The sequence below is a fragment of the Penicillium paradoxum genome, assembly GCF_028828445.1.
Source record: "Penicillium paradoxum strain IBT 22861 chromosome Unknown utg000004l_segment0_segment0, whole genome shotgun sequence".
Taxonomy (NCBI): Eukaryota; Fungi; Ascomycota; class Eurotiomycetes; order Eurotiales; family Aspergillaceae; genus Penicillium; species Penicillium paradoxum.
In genome coordinates this window covers 3,391,726-3,408,310 of record NW_026643182.1, presented here as the reverse complement: position 1 = coordinate 3,408,310, position 16,585 = coordinate 3,391,726, and the positions used below count along the sequence as shown (strand labels likewise).

General features: G+C 48.7%; 8 protein-coding genes across 8 annotated transcripts; 7 read left to right on the top strand and 1 right to left on the bottom strand.

Moving 5' to 3' along the window:
* Positions 1–212: 212 nt before the first annotated feature.
* N7457_004966 (MFS transporter) lies at positions 213–1,705 on the top strand (the record flags this gene model as incomplete). Its single annotated transcript, XM_057176011.1, has 3 exons — positions 213–464; positions 536–937; positions 1,001–1,705. 3 exons carry the CDS (start codon positions 213–215, stop codon positions 1,703–1,705), a joined length of 1,359 nt encoding a protein of 452 aa, XP_057033058.1.
* A 750-nt stretch (positions 1,706–2,455) lies between these two features.
* On the top strand, positions 2,456–3,604 carry N7457_004965 (uncharacterized protein; the record flags this gene model as incomplete). Its single annotated transcript, XM_057176010.1, has 1 exon — positions 2,456–3,604. One exon carries the CDS (start codon positions 2,456–2,458, stop codon positions 3,602–3,604), a length of 1,149 nt encoding a protein of 382 aa, XP_057033057.1.
* Positions 3,605–3,934: 330 nt separating this feature from the next.
* N7457_004964 (tetratricopeptide repeat protein) lies at positions 3,935–5,692 on the top strand (the record flags this gene model as incomplete). The annotated part of the gene is made up of 1 exon (XM_057176009.1): positions 3,935–5,692. The coding sequence occupies one exon, from the start codon at positions 3,935–3,937 to the stop codon at positions 5,690–5,692; it is 1,758 nt and encodes a 585-aa protein (XP_057033056.1).
* Positions 5,693–6,562: 870 nt separating this feature from the next.
* On the bottom strand, positions 6,563–7,560 carry N7457_004963 (retropepsin-like aspartic protease; the record flags this gene model as incomplete). The annotated part of the gene is made up of 4 exons (XM_057176008.1): positions 6,563–7,007; positions 7,058–7,210; positions 7,278–7,310; positions 7,367–7,560. 4 exons carry the CDS (start codon positions 7,558–7,560, stop codon positions 6,563–6,565), a joined length of 825 nt encoding a protein of 274 aa, XP_057033055.1.
* A 524-nt stretch (positions 7,561–8,084) lies between these two features.
* N7457_004962 (uncharacterized protein) lies at positions 8,085–9,876 on the top strand (the record flags this gene model as incomplete). Its single annotated transcript, XM_057176007.1, has 3 exons — positions 8,085–8,418; positions 8,570–8,898; positions 9,754–9,876. The coding sequence occupies 3 exons, from the start codon at positions 8,085–8,087 to the stop codon at positions 9,874–9,876; spliced, it is 786 nt and encodes a 261-aa protein (XP_057033054.1).
* Positions 9,877–10,348: 472 nt separating this feature from the next.
* N7457_004961 (H(+)-transporting V1 sector ATPase subunit B) lies at positions 10,349–12,391 on the top strand (the record flags this gene model as incomplete). Its single annotated transcript, XM_057176006.1, has 9 exons — positions 10,349–10,447; positions 10,517–10,601; positions 10,687–10,706; positions 10,778–10,813; positions 10,867–11,028; positions 11,084–11,672; positions 11,740–11,780; positions 11,835–12,012; positions 12,075–12,391. 9 exons carry the CDS (start codon positions 10,349–10,351, stop codon positions 12,389–12,391), a joined length of 1,527 nt encoding a protein of 508 aa, XP_057033053.1.
* Positions 12,392–13,078: 687 nt separating this feature from the next.
* N7457_004960 (uncharacterized protein) lies at positions 13,079–14,074 on the top strand (the record flags this gene model as incomplete). The annotated part of the gene is made up of 3 exons (XM_057176005.1): positions 13,079–13,159; positions 13,223–13,446; positions 13,507–14,074. The coding sequence occupies 3 exons, from the start codon at positions 13,079–13,081 to the stop codon at positions 14,072–14,074; spliced, it is 873 nt and encodes a 290-aa protein (XP_057033052.1).
* A 714-nt stretch (positions 14,075–14,788) lies between these two features.
* Positions 14,789–15,380, top strand: N7457_004959 (uncharacterized protein; the record flags this gene model as incomplete). The annotated part of the gene is made up of 2 exons (XM_057176004.1): positions 14,789–15,092; positions 15,130–15,380. 2 exons carry the CDS (start codon positions 14,789–14,791, stop codon positions 15,378–15,380), a joined length of 555 nt encoding a protein of 184 aa, XP_057033051.1.
* Between the last annotated feature and the right edge of the window lie 1,205 nt (positions 15,381–16,585).

Genomic DNA, 16,585 nt, shown 5'->3' with positions numbered 1-16,585 from the left:
CCTATATGTCTTATTTTATGACCAGAGCCGCCTAGATAGTGAGCAGGCAGCTTGAATGCATGATCAATCCACTCAGCGCTCCAGGGCTGCACGACACGAGGTTACATTCACCAGTTGATGCTTCCCCCCGCATTACTTCTGACTACCCCACAAGCTATCTGGCCTCAAGTTCACCCCCTCTCCCAGATTTTACAACAATATTGCTTGGAAATATGAGCGCTAGAAGCATAAGCTCGAGCCCTCAGCCGTCTTGGCCATCGTCACTAGGCGATGTTGGCGAATACCGCGACACACCCGAAGCCACTACATCTTCAGAACCCGATGACACTCCACCGTTGCATGCGGTCAACGTCGCACCGCGGTGGAACGAGTCAAAAACAACAATCTGGAAGGTCACTGCCACGTTCTGGTGTGCCTTTGTGATGGGGTCCAATGACGCAGCATATGGAGCCATTATTCCCTATGTGTGTGTTACTATTCAGGATTCATTAGATGTATGAGCCGACTGACCTCGGATCTATTTGAAACATCGCAGCTGGAGCTTTACTATCACAAAAACTATACGATCGTTTCCCTCGTGTTCCTCTCGCCATTTGTGGGGTATAGCGTATCGGCGATCCTGAGCAATTCAGTCCATCAGAATCTCGGCAGACGCGGGATCACATTGATTGCTCCCACCTGTCATGTGCTGGCCTTTGCAGTTATATCCACACACCCACCGTTCCCGGTGTTGGTGATTATGTATATGCTGGTTGGCTTGGGAAGCGGGTTTCACAATGCAGCATGGAATGTGTGGATCGGCAACATGGCCAACTCACATGAAGTCCTCGGTTTCTTCCATGGATTCTATGGAATTGGGGCCACAGTAAGTCCTCTAATTGCTACAACGCTGATTACGAAAGCTGGATGGGAATGGTACTCCTACTATTATCTGATGGTATGAAATTCTCTTTCTCGATCCGTGACCCCCAGGAAACGATGAGATAATCTGACAATACAGACTGGAGGAGCCATTATTTCACTTCTTTACGCTAGTAGCGCCTTCTGGGCGGAAACCGGGAGGAAATACCAACGAGAGAATCCCAGTCTTGCAGGGAGAGGCGGGGCTTTCTCGCAAACACGCCTTGCTCTCACATATAAAGTCACCTGGATATGTGCGATCTTTCTCTTCCTTTATGGTGGCATTGAAGTAGCAATCGGTGGCTGGATTGTTGTATTTATGACGAATGTGCGACACGGCGGTCCATTCGAGTCCGGAATGGCAGAGACAGGGTTCTGGCTCGGTATCACTGTCGGTCGATTTGTGCTAGGGTTCGTCTCACCACGAATTGGAGAGAAGCTATCTATTGCGGTTTACATTGTGCTTGCCATTATTCTCGAGCTTGTCTTCTGGCTGGTGCCTGAGTTTATTGTGTCCGCGGTTGCTGTTGCATTTGTTGGCTTCTTCATGGGGACTATCTTCCCGGGAGTCGTGATTGTGGCAACACGTCTGCTACCGAAGAACCTCCACGTTGCTGCCATTGGGTTTGCGGCTGCCTTTTCTATGGGCGGCGGTGCTGTTTTCCCGTTCATGATTGGCGCCATCGCTCAGGCTAAGGGAGTGACAGTACTGCAGCCGATCTTGCTTGCTATGCTGGCTGTCTCATTGGGGATTTGGTCAACGCTGTTTCGTCTCCCGCAGAACGAGCTATCCCATCAAGTGTGATTTGAACCAAAGTTGCTGCCCCTTGCTTGGTATTGTCGATTGGAGACTTAAGTGCGTGTGGGCTGCTTCTCCATGAAGCTGCGTTGCATCGTTTGCTCTACAATCAATATGAGGAAATGCGCCACGAATAATGTTCCGACTGATCCATTCATAATCAACCGCCGATTTCACCACCCTGATACATACATCCCCAATAAACAGCATCGGAAACGAGCATAAGGCTCGAGCATATCAATCCACATTTGGCTATGTACTAAACCTCCTACTAGATTGTCAAGGAATCTCATTCATTGTATGGAAGAATGCCCCAATATGGTCGCACATATATCCGTTATATTATGAAGCGCTATAAAGGGAGGATATAGTAATCTTTTAGCGTTGCTTGATCAATATCTATCAGAGTTAACTGCCTATCTATATATCCATAGCGCGAGGAAAAACAACACCCATACCCACCCTAGCGGTTATTCTCTGCGGCTCTACGACGTCCGGACCTTCTTAGTGTTACAGGTTAGAGTTGGGTGGGTGTCACCCAGGGTGAGTGCGCTCTCTGCTCGCATTTGAGCGATCGTGTGGAAAGGTAAGAGACTAAACACCTTAGTGACCATATCCTTCGTCTTTCACCTGAGTAGACTACCTCACTAGTGGCCCTTTTGTCATGTGACACAGTAATAACCGTGATCTGTCTTCGATCCAATGTCTTGATGCTCCGTACTCCGCACTCGCACCTCATATGACAGCGGCCAACAAATGAGCGCACAAGATGAGCAACGACTCATTTCACTATTTTTTGCGGCTACCTGCAGAGCTACGCCGTATAATCTGGATGCTCTGCCTACCGTACCGTATAGCAGAAGAAGATACCCCTGCTTTTTCGATGGCTACGATTCCAAACATATCTGCTCGAACCTAGGCATGGCACTCCAAAACGCTCAGATGCCGGCTATTGCATACGTGAATAGCGAGTCTCGGCAAGTCGCCTTGGAGCAAGGACGCCTATTGAAACCGGCTGATGTGAGAACCATGGAGTCGCTATGGGTGCAGCCGCATCGAGATGTGCTACATCTTAACTGGTCGCGATTGACCTTTGCTTACTGGGGAGTTAATACAGAACTTCCAGGCTGGGCCGACGAGTTTCTATTGCAGGCAAAGGATCTTGGGATGCGGCCTTCTGTCACGGCAGATCTTATTCGCCCTTTTAGCTTAAAGGCAGTGTTGGCATGCGCTGGCGATCCTGATGCGCTTGATAGACATAACCGTTTTCAATTCGGTGAATGGGATACACCAGAAATCCGTTATCACTCCAGAGGAGGTGGAGTCGATGACGTGCGCGAGATGGTTGATATCCTACCTTGGGCGAAAGATCAACGCAGTGTGCTAGATATAGCTATGACGGGGGTTTCTCTACATATCACTAGGCAAGTTGCTCTGAGATCTGGCCTCTTCGGACTACTAGGCGATGCGCCTGTTCAGATGGTTGATGTTGACGATGAGCCTCGGTTGAGGAAATTCCAAGCACTATACCGGGAACACTTATTGGAAAAGGAACCAGTCGTGCAGAAACTTTTCGAAACACTTACCGGACCTGTGTTCAAGAAAGCCGTGGAAATCTGGAGAAGAAACGCCGAATGGACTATTTTCGCGTCCATGTGGCAGTCGGCTCGAGACAGAAATGTCGACATTCTTGGGGCGGTTCCGGGCTCCGCTTGGCTGCCTTACCTGTCGGAGCGAAAGTACATCTATATGGATCAGCATTTGTCTAATGAACAGCACCCGTGGGTGAAGCATGCTAGGCAGATTGCGCCCAAGCTACGATTGCGGGTCATGGTGCGATATTGTACCAATGAGTGTTACATAAAGGGGCGACTTCCCGAGGGCTTTGGGTTTCATGAAGTATAGTAGATACATATACCAATGGCGATTCTTTTTTCAGATACAATAACAGACCTGTGTCAATTTTCCCGTAGCCCGGCACTGGCAGCCTCTCTGTGGGATCCGCGTGCACGACAGTGAGCCCTTTCTCCACCATCTTCTTACAGAACAGAGCAGAAATGAGATCTTACACTCCTATATGAAGCAATATAGGAAGTTGGAAGACGAAGAGGAGCATTTGCAGGAGCCCGGGACCTCGGGACCCCACCCGTTCCCACTTGCCACTGGGGACCAATGAGTTCTCCCAGCGGGCTCTTTGCATCTTCCCTTCAACTTCTGTATAATTCCATTGAAATTATGACTACTGTCACTCCCGTCCCAGCCAGTGACGACTACTACGATCTGGGCTCGTTTGGCCACACCGTCACTACCACGAGTGCGGACGCCCAGATCTGGTTCAATCGAGGCCTGACATGGGTGTATTCCTTCAATCATGTGGAAGGGTCCTACTGTTTTGAACAGGCCATTGCGCACGATCCCACCTGCGCAATGGCGTATTGGGGTCTTGCTTATTCAGTAGGCCCGAACTACAACAAGCCGTGGGAGAAGTTCGATCTGGGCGATCTCCACACTTCCGTGCAGCGCGGCTACGATGCAGCCCAAGCAGCAAAGAAGCATGCGGTGAATGCAACTCCCCTTGAGCAAGCTCTGGTCGATGCGATCCAATTTCGTTTCCCGACCGGCCAGCCTCCCAAGGACTACCCGCTCCTTAATAGAAGCTATGCCCAGGCTATGAAGCCAGTATACGACGCTTTCAAGGATGACCTGGATGTTGCCACCCTATATGCAGATGCATTGATGAATATGACCCCTTGGGCCTTGTGGGATCTGTTCACCGGCCAGCCCAACCCGAATGCGCCCACGATGGAGGTGAAAGATGTGCTAGAAAGGGCGTTAGCCCAGGAGGCTGCAGGAGCCTATCTTAACCCCGGACTGCTTCATCTGTATATTCACTATATCGAAATGTCCCCTACCCCCGAGCTAGGCATTAATGCCGCCGATCATCTACGCGATCTCGTCCCTGATGCTGGTCATGTTCGTCATATGCCGACCCATCTGGATATTCTCATCGGCGATTGGCGCCGCTCAATCTCTTCCAATTACAAGGCAACTGTCGCAGATGATAAATATTTCCACAAAGAAGGCGCTAAAAACTTCTACACCTTCTACCGCCTACATGCCTATCACTCTTTGATCTACGCCGCCATGCACGCTGGCAAAAAGAAGACCGCACTTGACGCAGTGACCCGTATGGAATCAACAGTGCCCGAGGAAGTCCTTCGCATTGAGTCCCCACCTATGGCTGACTGGCTGGAACAATTCATGTCCATCCGTCTGCACGTGATGGTTCGCTTCGGCATGTGGGATGAGCTCAAAAGCATGGATCTTCCCCACGATCGCGTTCTGTTTTCCGGCACCACAGCTGTCACCTACTACGCCAAGGGCGTAGCGTTTGCTGCCACAGGAGACGTGCCCAGAGCCCGGGAGCAACAGCAGCTCTTCAAGGAAGCTTGTTCTCGAGTCCCCGATACGCGTCGCGCCTACAACGGCAAAATGAATGACATCCTCAAGGTGGCCGCAGCCATGTTGGACGGAGAGATTGAATACCGCTGTGCCAACTACGATGACGCATTCGCGTCTCTCCGCGAAGCAATCGAGCTCGAAGATAAGTTGCCATACAGTGAGCCTTGGTCGTGGATGCAGCCTGTCCGCCATGCGTATGCTGCCCTGCTCATGGAACAGGGCCACCTGGAAGAAGCAGCGCAAACGTATCGCGCGGACCTGGGTCTGGACCACTCTATTATTCGACCACGTCGACACCCTAATAATGTTTGGTCGCTACAAGGATATCATGAGAGTCTGGTGCGACTCGGGCGGGTGGACGAAGCCGCTGTCATTGAGCAGCCGCTGAAGTTGGCTCTGGCCGTGGCGGATGTTCCAGTCAATTCGTCATGCTTCTGTCGCTTGGATGTTTCTCAAGTGCCTGAGGTTTTTGATAAATACACCACCAGGAAAATGTCTGATGGAAAGTGCTGCGAAGGTTTGAAGTTATGATTTCAATCGAAATATTGAATGTGGCCAACTTCCGATTTTCATTGAGATATGTGCATGAAGATGTATAGCGTTCAGTGGTCGCTTGCAATTGAAATCGAATCTGCTGCCTGAATATGTCTGATTTTGGACCGCTCTTGACTTGGAACTGGAACGCTCATTGGTGTTTTGTAAATAATAGTCCCTAACTGAAGCGATTGCCACGATTGAAGTTATTCATACCATATATATCTTGAAAAGAGAAGAGGATATCTATAAAAATGACTTCTAAAAAGACCCCCAAGAATGCAGTCGAAAGGACTACCAAAGAGACATCGCAAGTCCGCAAACGCGGCCGAGTATATGAAAAACTTCATTTTGCCTGCTTTCCAATGTTAAACCCTGGTATCTTGACCAGGCATTTATTAAGATCATGAGCATAGTAATTCAAGCATTATGATCTTTTTTCAGCCCAAATCCAGGTATATCGAGGCAAAGGGTTGATTTTAATTGAAACCGATCCCTGAGCGCTACACACCGTATATATGATTCTTTCATAACCAAGGAGATACCAAAATATACATATCTCATGCTACTACCTCTGATTGGGAAATTCTTCTATACTAACTAATGACTTCTTTGCGGCTCGCGTTCAGTTGGCAGTCAGGCGAGGGTATCATTTAGACGCGTCATCGCCTTGTAGCTGATTATTTGTCGCAGGACTATTAGTTCCTTCTTGACCATCTTCTTGTCCACTCGGAACTTCTCCTGGGTTCACGCTTTCCCGAACATATTCCGTCAGCTCAATCATTTCGAGCTGCCTCGCTTCCTGTCTTGCTTGGTCACGTCTTGCACTCGCGGCGGCCACCTCTCCTGCTTGATTCAGTATGCTGCTTATGTACAAGCGACAAAGAAATTGGCGAGAGGGGGGAGGATACCTGGTGTTTTGCTCCGTTTAGCGAGAAATAAAGCATGGTTATTTTGGAGGTCGCTAAAGTCGGGACCAAATCCCTTGCTTCCAATGAGAATGTTGAATGGTGGCTTCTTCACAACGTAGAATTTAGCAGTCCTCTTTTTCAACTCATAACCCTGATACCAAGAGAGCTCAACTTCGAACTCTGGGAAAAAAGTACTATCTAGCCCCTCTAGTGCAATTTCCTGTTGTATAGGGCTCAAGAGACTCTCATCAATGCCATTTTCTCTGAGCAGCTCCAGTGACACTAGGTTCTCGTCACAGCCGGTGTCCAACTTCGCTCGTGCTGGAACGTAATTGAAGTTGGATGAGCCCTCCTCCATCGATGTTCGAACGATAAGCTCGATGTCACGGGTGAAATTGGATCTGAACAAGCCAGCGACTTCTTGCATAGCGCTTTGTATCTGGGCCGTGACGTCCGATGACTTGCAGTGCTTCGGCGGCGATGATGTGATTCACCGGTTTGTTGTTCATGCTGGTATGGGATCGTCCGACTATCATCTTTCCAGTCTTCGGACTCTCCGAGATCTCGGTCGGCATATTCAAACATGATTTGCGCGATACTGGCACTGGATAGCTAAGTCAGACTCTAGTCATGCGCTCATCCTGAACTGCTCAACCTTGAAGAATAAATACCTCATATCCACAAGCTGCTGATTCAATCTGACTCTATGGTCATATTCAGTAAATTGGGACAGAGAAGTTCATGGATGTTAACCACATACTCCGAGGCAAGATCGCGTAACAATAATACAGAATCTCGAAATGCATCGAAAGCCACCTTTCGCTCCTTCTCGCGAGCAATTATTCGCGCGCTCTGTACGAATTTTGAAAGTCTCCATGGCTGCTGAGAACGGAATACTTGAATCCGATTCATCACGTCGCAGAGGTCGGCATGTCTCCTCACACATGCGTCCATGGCTCCTTCTGTAGCTTTCGGAATCGGGATACCGGACTCAAATAATATCCTGCATTCCCTGAGTACTGCAATCAAGACCTCAATTTCCCCCAGTTGCTTGTGAAGCTCGGGCTCATATTCTCTGATATTTCGTAGGGTGTCAGCAATTGTTGCTGAAAAGGTCGTGGTGCTTGATATGATAGAGATAATGGCAAAGGTGAGTGTCAGAGGATCCGCCATCTTGACATCCCCGGCGGCAGACAAACCAATGGATTTTGAGGCCTGGGGAAATCGGCATGTATATTTATAAATACTGAATACGAGTTCAATTACCCGGGCGTTCTTTTCAAAATAGTGGCGGTGCAAGCGATACGCCAGGCGCTTTCACCTTTAGGTTGATTGGCTGGGAGAGTCCAGCTACTGTAAGTCCAGCGCATTCGATAGCCACTGACATCACGTGTTGGAGGCTATAGCAAGTGAGATCGCCAAACCACTCCGAGCCAGTGCCTGCTGCATTCTTCTGTCTCACTTCACAGATGAACAAGATGGCCGCAAATCAACCCGCCATGGCCATAAACGAGATCCTCGCCAGGAAGCCCCAGGGCTACCACAGGCTTGCAAATGTGATGAGCAAGGACGCTGGCTTTGCTATCTTCCGGAATTTCAACGAAATAAACATCATAAATCTGCTCAGTTTGCAGGCTGAGATAAATGACTTGCGAAACAAGTTCGAATTCCTTCACCGTTTGGATGATGCGTCGAGTAATACCACAAGACAACAATTTTCAAAACGCTTGTTGCTGTTGCAGCGATCTAAAGGTGACGAGGGCCAGCAGCATGATCTTCTCCTGCAGTTACGCAAGAAGATGAAAGACTATAGTATGTTTATGTTCGCGGTGTGATGTTGGAGATCTTTCCGGGGATTTTCATAGCTTGAGCTGACATGATATATAGATGATCTTCTATTACAAGGTTTGCTAAAAGGATTTAATCATTGGTTTTGGGGTTGGTTCACTAACTGAAAGCATAGTTAACACTATAAACTCAATAGCAAGGCCGCGGAAGTCCCATCTTGCCCTTCTCCAAGACTGGCTTCAAGATTCTAAAGGAGGTGATAACTTTCAGAAAGGCACCGAAAATCAGTTATGGGACGAGCCAGATCCCTCCGCCTACCTGACGCTTTGGGCACCAACAGGCGAAATGGATATATTTTCGCGGGGAATCACTCGTCTTGCCGTGGGTATCTTCCATCGCACATGGGGCGAGAAACACGGACTTGGCAAGATTGTTGATGAGGAGAGCGGGTTGATTTCATATGATGACTCGAGAGTCAATATGGCGAGCACAGTTCTTGCAACTGTAATTTCATCCATTTTACCGGTGATTGCCATATTTGTTCTTTACATAGTCAAGGACACGGTGAAGAGGATTTGTATAACTCTTGCATTTACGGCTGTCTTTGCAGGGGTTCTTGCAACTTGCAGCACTGCACGAAGAGTGGAGATCTTTGCTGCCACAGCTACGTATGTTATCCCTTCTAATTTTCCCCATTGGAGATCAAGTTACATGAAAAGAGCCTAACTGACCCGTGGTACAGATTTGCTGCCGTTGAAGTGGTATTCATTGGGAGTGCAATCTCTAGTTAAATTGTGATGGCTGCGTGGTGCTTTGTACCGCCTTGTAGACTAGGTCAATTTGTATATAGTCGCACAAGTCAGATATCTTTTTAGCGTTACACACAGGTTCACTGGTAGATGGTTGTTTTCGAGCTAGCCCTTAGGTACCTGAAACACTTGCTGTATACATACATAAAGTTGAGTCGATCACACTACGCGATTCTTCCCCTTTCACATCAACTTCTATACATCTTATCAGACATTGCGATATATTGAGACAGCTAATTCACGGATAACTGAATTCAGCTAGAGAAAAGCCTTCATAAAAGAACAGCGGCAATTCGAGGTTCCGTTGCTTTATTCGCTCACAATGAGGTAATCTACCCGTGGAAACTGTGGACTGCAAAGAAGATCACTCCGTTCATAAATGTATATATTGCAAGCGAAGAATGTCAACATAGTCTTGAGGCTGGAAGTTAAGCGAAGAAAACCTATGATCACAATCAACAAACGGGAATAGGTGAATATTCAGCCTCGACAGACTCAGCATATCATTATTCCTAAGCATCAAAGTGGAGAAGAGACTACCACTTCACAGTTCCCGCTCGCCATCCCGTTCGAGCTGCTCATGCGACGAGTAGCTCCAGGTCCGGTTAAAACTGATATCGTCCTGGACATGCAAGAGCTCCAAGAGATTGCTGAGCGCATCTGGGCAGTGTAAGATTTTTAAAGGGAAAGGCCATCAAGTTCGAGAGAGTTTTGCCTGAGCTCACTACACTCAGTCTTCTTATCCCCAGCGATGCCCTTGATTGGGTGTGACTGTTCTTTCATGCTCATGTGGTATCCAGATGTACGTAAATCATCTAGTCTGGCACCCTCATGGATGTATTATCTCCCCCACCTGGTCCCCGCGATTATAGTAGTAACCTTACCTAATCCTGGCCTTTCCCCTTTCGGTAATTTCATGCCTGGGGCATGAGTCAAGCCTTAGAAACCAGGCATCTTTGATAAACCAGCTTCTGGGTCCCCGATCTCAGGAGGTCACAGGCCAAGGCGTAATCTTATCACGTGCCACGTCACCGCCCGAGCTTCAGCGGACAGCTTGGCCAACCCCCAGTCCATCCCGCATTGCTCGAATCCCATCTGCCCTTTTATTCACGCGCTGTGCCCGTGGAAGATCAAATTCGCCCGCCATGGCCGATTTCGTCGACCCCCGGATGTCCAGCATCAAGCCCCGCATCCGCTACAACACCATCGGAGGCATTAACGGACCGCTGGTCGTCCTCGACAATGTAAGACCTTCGGGGATAGCCTGACACCGGAAATGGAGGTATATGCTAATATTGTGTGTTGCGATATAGGTCAAATTCCCCCGTTACAACGAAATTGTCTCCCTGACACTGCCCGATGGTACAGAGCGTTCCGGTCAGGTGTTGGAGGCCAGAGGTAAGCTCCCCAAACTGTTGCAGTACTCATGTACCTGCTATGAACTGCGTATAGAACGACTTGCTGACGTTTTTGATATTTATAGGCAACCGCGCCGTTGTGCAGGTACGAACCGTGACCTATGCCGATCCGATCAACTTGCCGTGATAGACGTTAACAATATACCGGTTTGCTAGGTGTTCGAGGGTACTTCGGGTGTTGATGTGAAGAGGGTAAGGATTCTGGTCGGAAGAACTGCTTATAGAGTCGCTGACACTGGAATTAGACCAAAGTCGAGTTTACCGGTCACAGCTTGAAGCTTGGTGTGTCAGAGGACATGCTTGGTCGTGTGTTCGATGGTTCAGGACGTGCTATCGACAAGGGTCCTAAGGTCCTTGCGGAAGATTACCTGGACATTAACGGCCAGCCTATTAACCCTTACTCTCGGGTATGATGCCATCAACTCGTTACGTACATGTCATGGAGCTGACGCAGTTCCCTAGGTCTATCCCGAGGAGATGATTTCTACTGGTATCTCTGCTATCGATACTATGAACTCTATTGCTCGTGGACAGAAGATTCCTATCTTCTCCGCCGCTGGTCTGCCTCACAACGAGATCGCAGCAAGCATAGCCAGACAAGCAAGTCTGGTCAAGCCCACTAAGGACGTCCACGATGGCCACGAGGAGAACTTCTCCATTGTTTTCGCTGCTATGGGTGTTAATATGGAGACTGCTCGATTCTTCACTCGCGAATTCGAAGAGAACGGCAGCATGGAGCGTACAACACTGTTCCTGAACTTGGCCAACGATCCAACCATCGAGCGTATTATTACTCCTCGTCTCGCTTTGACGACTGCCGAATACTACGCTTACCAACTTGAAAAGCACGTCCTTGTCATCATGACTGATCTTTCAGCATACTGTGATGCTTTGCGTGAGGTTTCTGCTGCTCGCGAAGAAGTTCCTGGTCGTCGCGGTTATCCTGGTTACATGTATACAGATTTGTCGACTCTGTACGAGCGTGCTGGTCGTGTTGAGGGCCGTAATGGCTCCATTACTCAGATCCCTATCTTGACTATGCCTAACGATGGTATGAGCTTTCCTCTGTTTCCCCCACTTTCTGTCAGAGAACTAACCTTTTCTGTTTCATCAAACAGATATCACGCACCCAATTCCTGATTTAACGGGCTACATTACCGTAAGTCTACTTCCACATTTGAAAGTAAAGTACTATAACTAACATTCTATGTAGGAGGGACAAATTTTCATTGATCGTCAACTGGACAACAAGGGTATCTACCCACCTATCAACGTGCTCCCGTCACTGTCTCGTCTTATGAAATCTGCTATTGGTGAGGGCCACACACGTAAGGATCATTCAGATGTGTCCAACCAGCTCTACGCGAAGTACGCTATCGGTCGCGATGCTGGTAAGTTTTCATAGTTACCCCTACCCGCCCCATGCCTCTTTCTGACAGGACATACTACACAGCCGCCATGAAGGCCGTCGTCGGTGAAGATGCCCTTTCTGCCGAGGACAAGCTTTCTCTGGAGTTCCTCGACAAATTCGAGCGCACCTTCATCAGCCAGTCTGCCTACGAGTCTCGCACCATCTTCGAGTCGCTGGACATCGCCTGGAACCTACTCCGCATTTACCCCAAAGAGCTCCTCAACCGTATCCCCAAGCGTACGCTTGATGAGTTCTACGCCCGTTCCGCTCGCAAGATTGCTAGCAAGGATACCCGCGACAACTCGGGCGAGCACCAAGATACCACGGCGCAGCAAAGTGCCAATCTTATCGATGCTTAATCTTGTTGCATGATTGTTTGTTTATAGGCTTGTATGGGACTAGCCCACAGCAGGCAACCTCACTCTCTCCAGTTCCAAAGACTTACCATCTATGATCATTTTGGTGTTTTTCAGGCACACTTTTTCTTACGTTCGTTCTTGTAGATTTTGAAGTCTCGGAGCTTGCTCGGCCGTATCGAGGGGGAATGAAAGCGGTGTTTGGATGGCTGTAGCCGATCTGTATTTTCTCTGTCCCGTTGCAAGTTCTTTTTTTTCGCCGCTGTATCTGTCGCGATGATTTTCTCCATTTCCTGACTTAATCTGTTAGCTGCAATATACTTCTTGGACATCTGCATTATGGAATATTAAATCTTGGGCAAACCCCCTAAATAATCATATGGCAAATCATATGTTTTCAAATGTTGCTCGAGCGGGTTACCGGGGAGGAAACTGACAGATGAGTTTTTTACCAGCAAGTTCTCATTTGAAGCCTTGATCCTTGAAGGAGAGGTACCCTGACGATGCTCATTGCGTGTACCTCAGGCTCGGGGACCGCATTAAGTACCGTGCAAGGATGTGCGGTTACGCCTAAGTGGGTGGCAGGAGCAATGAGCCAACAGAGGCTTTCAATATTCTCATTTGAATCCCTTCAATACTGTTTGCTCTACAGAGTATATACGTAGGTACTTCGACAGATCGCCGTTCATCATGCCCGAACAACTTACCTGGCTGGTTACCGGTTGCTCATCGGGGCTGGGAGAGGCCCTTATTCGAGCAATCCTTGCTAGAGTACACTATTCGATGTCTTTTGCTTCTTGGTCACAATCACTTCTCACTCATGGCCTTGTATAGCGCGATCGAGCTATTGCAACAGCGCGTCCAGGCAATGCAGTTTCCGGTGTGGATCGTATTGCTTCACTCAAAGAAGCCGGCGCTGCAGTTCTCGAACTTGATCTGGGGGCTACGCAGGTAGAGCTTGTTGAAAAGGCACAGGAGGCCTGGCAAATGTACGGCCATGTGGACGTCCTTGTCCATAATGCGGGTTACATCGAAGCAGGAGTATTTGAGGAGCTCGAGTAAGCATGGATCTATTATGCAACAGACCGGAAATCTTTGCATTAACAAACTTGAAACAGCGAACAAATGCTTACTGGCAGTCTGCGTGTTAATGTTTTGGGCCCGCTCAATCTTACAAGCGCATTTCTACCTCTCATGCGCGCCCGAAAAACTGGTACTCTTCTTTTTGCCAGCTCGGTAGAAGTCTACTACGATGCCCCGGGTGCAAGCTACTATAGCGGGGCGAAGGGGATGATGGATGAATTGGTTCCAAACCTGGCGTTGGAGGTTGCTTCATTCGGTATTCGGACTTGTCTCTCGGTCTTTGGATATGTCCGCACGGCGGTCATGGCCCCGGGTAACATGCGATATGACGTCCCCAACCGGTTGCCGGAATACGAGGAGCTGAACAAGCTCGTGAAGGATGGTTGCAATGCGGGGAATGGTAATCAGCCAGGTGATCCAATCAAGGCCTGCGAACTCGTCATCGAGGCAGTGAGAGGCGAGGGTCGGTGCGTAAAAAGAAAAAAGCTGCCGCTGCGATTGCCAATTGGTCTGGGTGCTTTGAGAGATATCAGGGTCAACTGCGAGGAGAAAATGGCGGTCTGCGATGGATGGAATGGCATATCTTCACAGACGGATTTTTAAAGTTCAACTGCAGTATGCGCAAAGGGGACGCATCTTGAATGCAGATGATCAGGACGTTTCTCTCCAAAAGATGGTGGTGCTCGCAAGACCCCAGATTCTTTTCCAAACAGCCCGAATGCCAATCCTGCCCCAAGCCTGATTCTAGCCCCCGCTGAGACCCAAAAATAAGCCCAACATGCTCAGGCCTATCTGATGTAACCTCTGGGGGTTAGTACAGCAGGGATTGTGTAAGTACTAAGATCCACATGTATGAGGCTCTTTAGGGATACCAAATCGGCCACTTACCTTACTTGGATAACCCGATTACAACTGGCCTTGCTATATACTAGCTCCAATCCACCTAGGTAGATTGGCATACTATTCTACTTGGGCAACGACCTCCTATTCATCTTCGACATTCTCACTGCATTCTGAGCCGGCAAGAAGTCTCTCCCGGTGGTTACGAACGTCCATTTGATTCACTGGAGCGTTTCTACCGTGCGATTGCGGACGCCGGTGCCTCTCTGAACAAACAACTTTACCTCATCCCAAGCACGCTTCGTCTCAAGTCTCTTCCCCCGGCGCATGAAGTGCAAAATTTATGGAAGGCTCTACGGCAGCAATAACCACAGATTGCGGCAACGGCGACTGAAGACAGCAGTCGATTTTGCTATACTGTCCCCTCAACTACAGAGATTAACAAGTGGATCGAGGAAACTTTTATCGTCGACAAAGATGAGAGATGCGCTACCGACCATTTCGCGACGCATAAGATGCAGTTTCTCATTGGAGACAACGAGCCGCATCATCACAGTCTGTAAATCGCGTGGCCTGACAGTCACAGCGGCGATCCACGCAGCCCTAGTAGTAGCCGTACTTCCATATGCAGAACGAGACTTTATCCCAGAGACGCGTGGACAAGGAGGTGGCAATTATACGGGTTTCAATGTAATTGACCTGCGCAAGTATGTTCCCGCGCCATTCAATGGCCCGGAAACAGCAGTGAGCGTCTACCACACAGTGATTCCGACTAGCATAGGTAAATCTGGACGTTTCCAAGGACTTTGGCTCTATAGCCAGCAGCATACAGAAGGTATATAGTCGTGACTTGAGCAAAGACGAACCACGAAACATCTTCAAACTTTTGGCTGAATATGTTGGCAAGGTTCTCGATCTGTTGAATACGCAGCCGGATGACCCCCTACACGCTCCGGCTCATCCGGAATTGAGCTCGATTGGGATAATCATCGATCATCCACAGGCACAACACGAAGGTGCAGCCATGAACATTGAAGTAGAGGAATGGTGGGTAGCCGTCGGTCATTAATCGCCTCCTACTAGCAGACGTATGGACTTAGAATGGCGAAATGCAGCTTTCTATCAACTGGAACGACGCTTTCTATGACGATCGATTCATTTCGGGGTTTCTGGAAGCGTGGAAAGAAATCATTTTGGAAGAATTAGGGTTGAATTAGCGCACGCGCCCAACGGTTGCTATTTCCGGTTTTCTTCCCACCAGTGCCAATCCCCCCCCCTTAAGCGAAATAGACCATTCCCACAGGAGAGTCGAAAGTCCGACGTGGCACCTCTCGCTCGTTACTCCGTAGTCTCCACAAGCACAGAGCCCTTAGAAATCCGAGACGCTCGAGCCTCCAGGAAGCGGGAAGTCCCTTCTCTTGGCCTCGTTCAGGGGCTCGCCAGAGAACAGGTGCTTTCTTCAGGAAAGGCCTCACGACGTTCGTATCGAAATTGTAGGTATGGAGTTTGAATCAAAGTGCCCAGAGTCTCCTAAACGTGCATGCATCACACAGCAGAATAAAGCCCCAAAGTGGGTACACAAGATCTACCACGCCAATGCACTACTACAATGCCATTGTTGTACTCCGTATCGGCCAACGCACCCCAAAATGGACGATCAGTCCAGACTGCAGGGCTTCTGTACTCCGTAAATTGGCGTACAGCCGATATGCACAAAGATGAATGCGCTAAGCCGACGAGGAACGCCAAGTCTTCACAAGGTTCAGCTTTATGCATACTTCACCGCAAAGGCACGCATGTATCCATTAGATCTTTATAAACACAGTCGAACAAATCACCAGCAGCAGTGAAAAAGAACACCTCCTCGCATGAAACCTAAAGACGCGGTGAGATGGAAACATGTACCCATGTAGATACCTGTAATGAGCACGGAGTATCGGCCAGTTTGATGATGTGCATTGAGCTTGGGCCAGGATGTACTCCGTACTCCATACACCGTTAGGCACCTAGAAAACGAGGGTCTATCTAGGCTTGTGCTCATGTAACGTAGTGTCGTAAGATCCTTATAAAAGACAGCGTGAACAAGGTACCAAGTACTCCGTATGATGTAGGTATAGCGACTGCCTGGGGAAGGCATGTGAGTACTCTACTACTCCGTGCGTAGGATAGATTGTGTAACACCGAGAACCTTATAATAATGTCCTGCAATATGAAAACAACCACTAGCGAGGTATAATGAATTGAAATGAGTCCTTTGGGATAGGACGGCGAGAG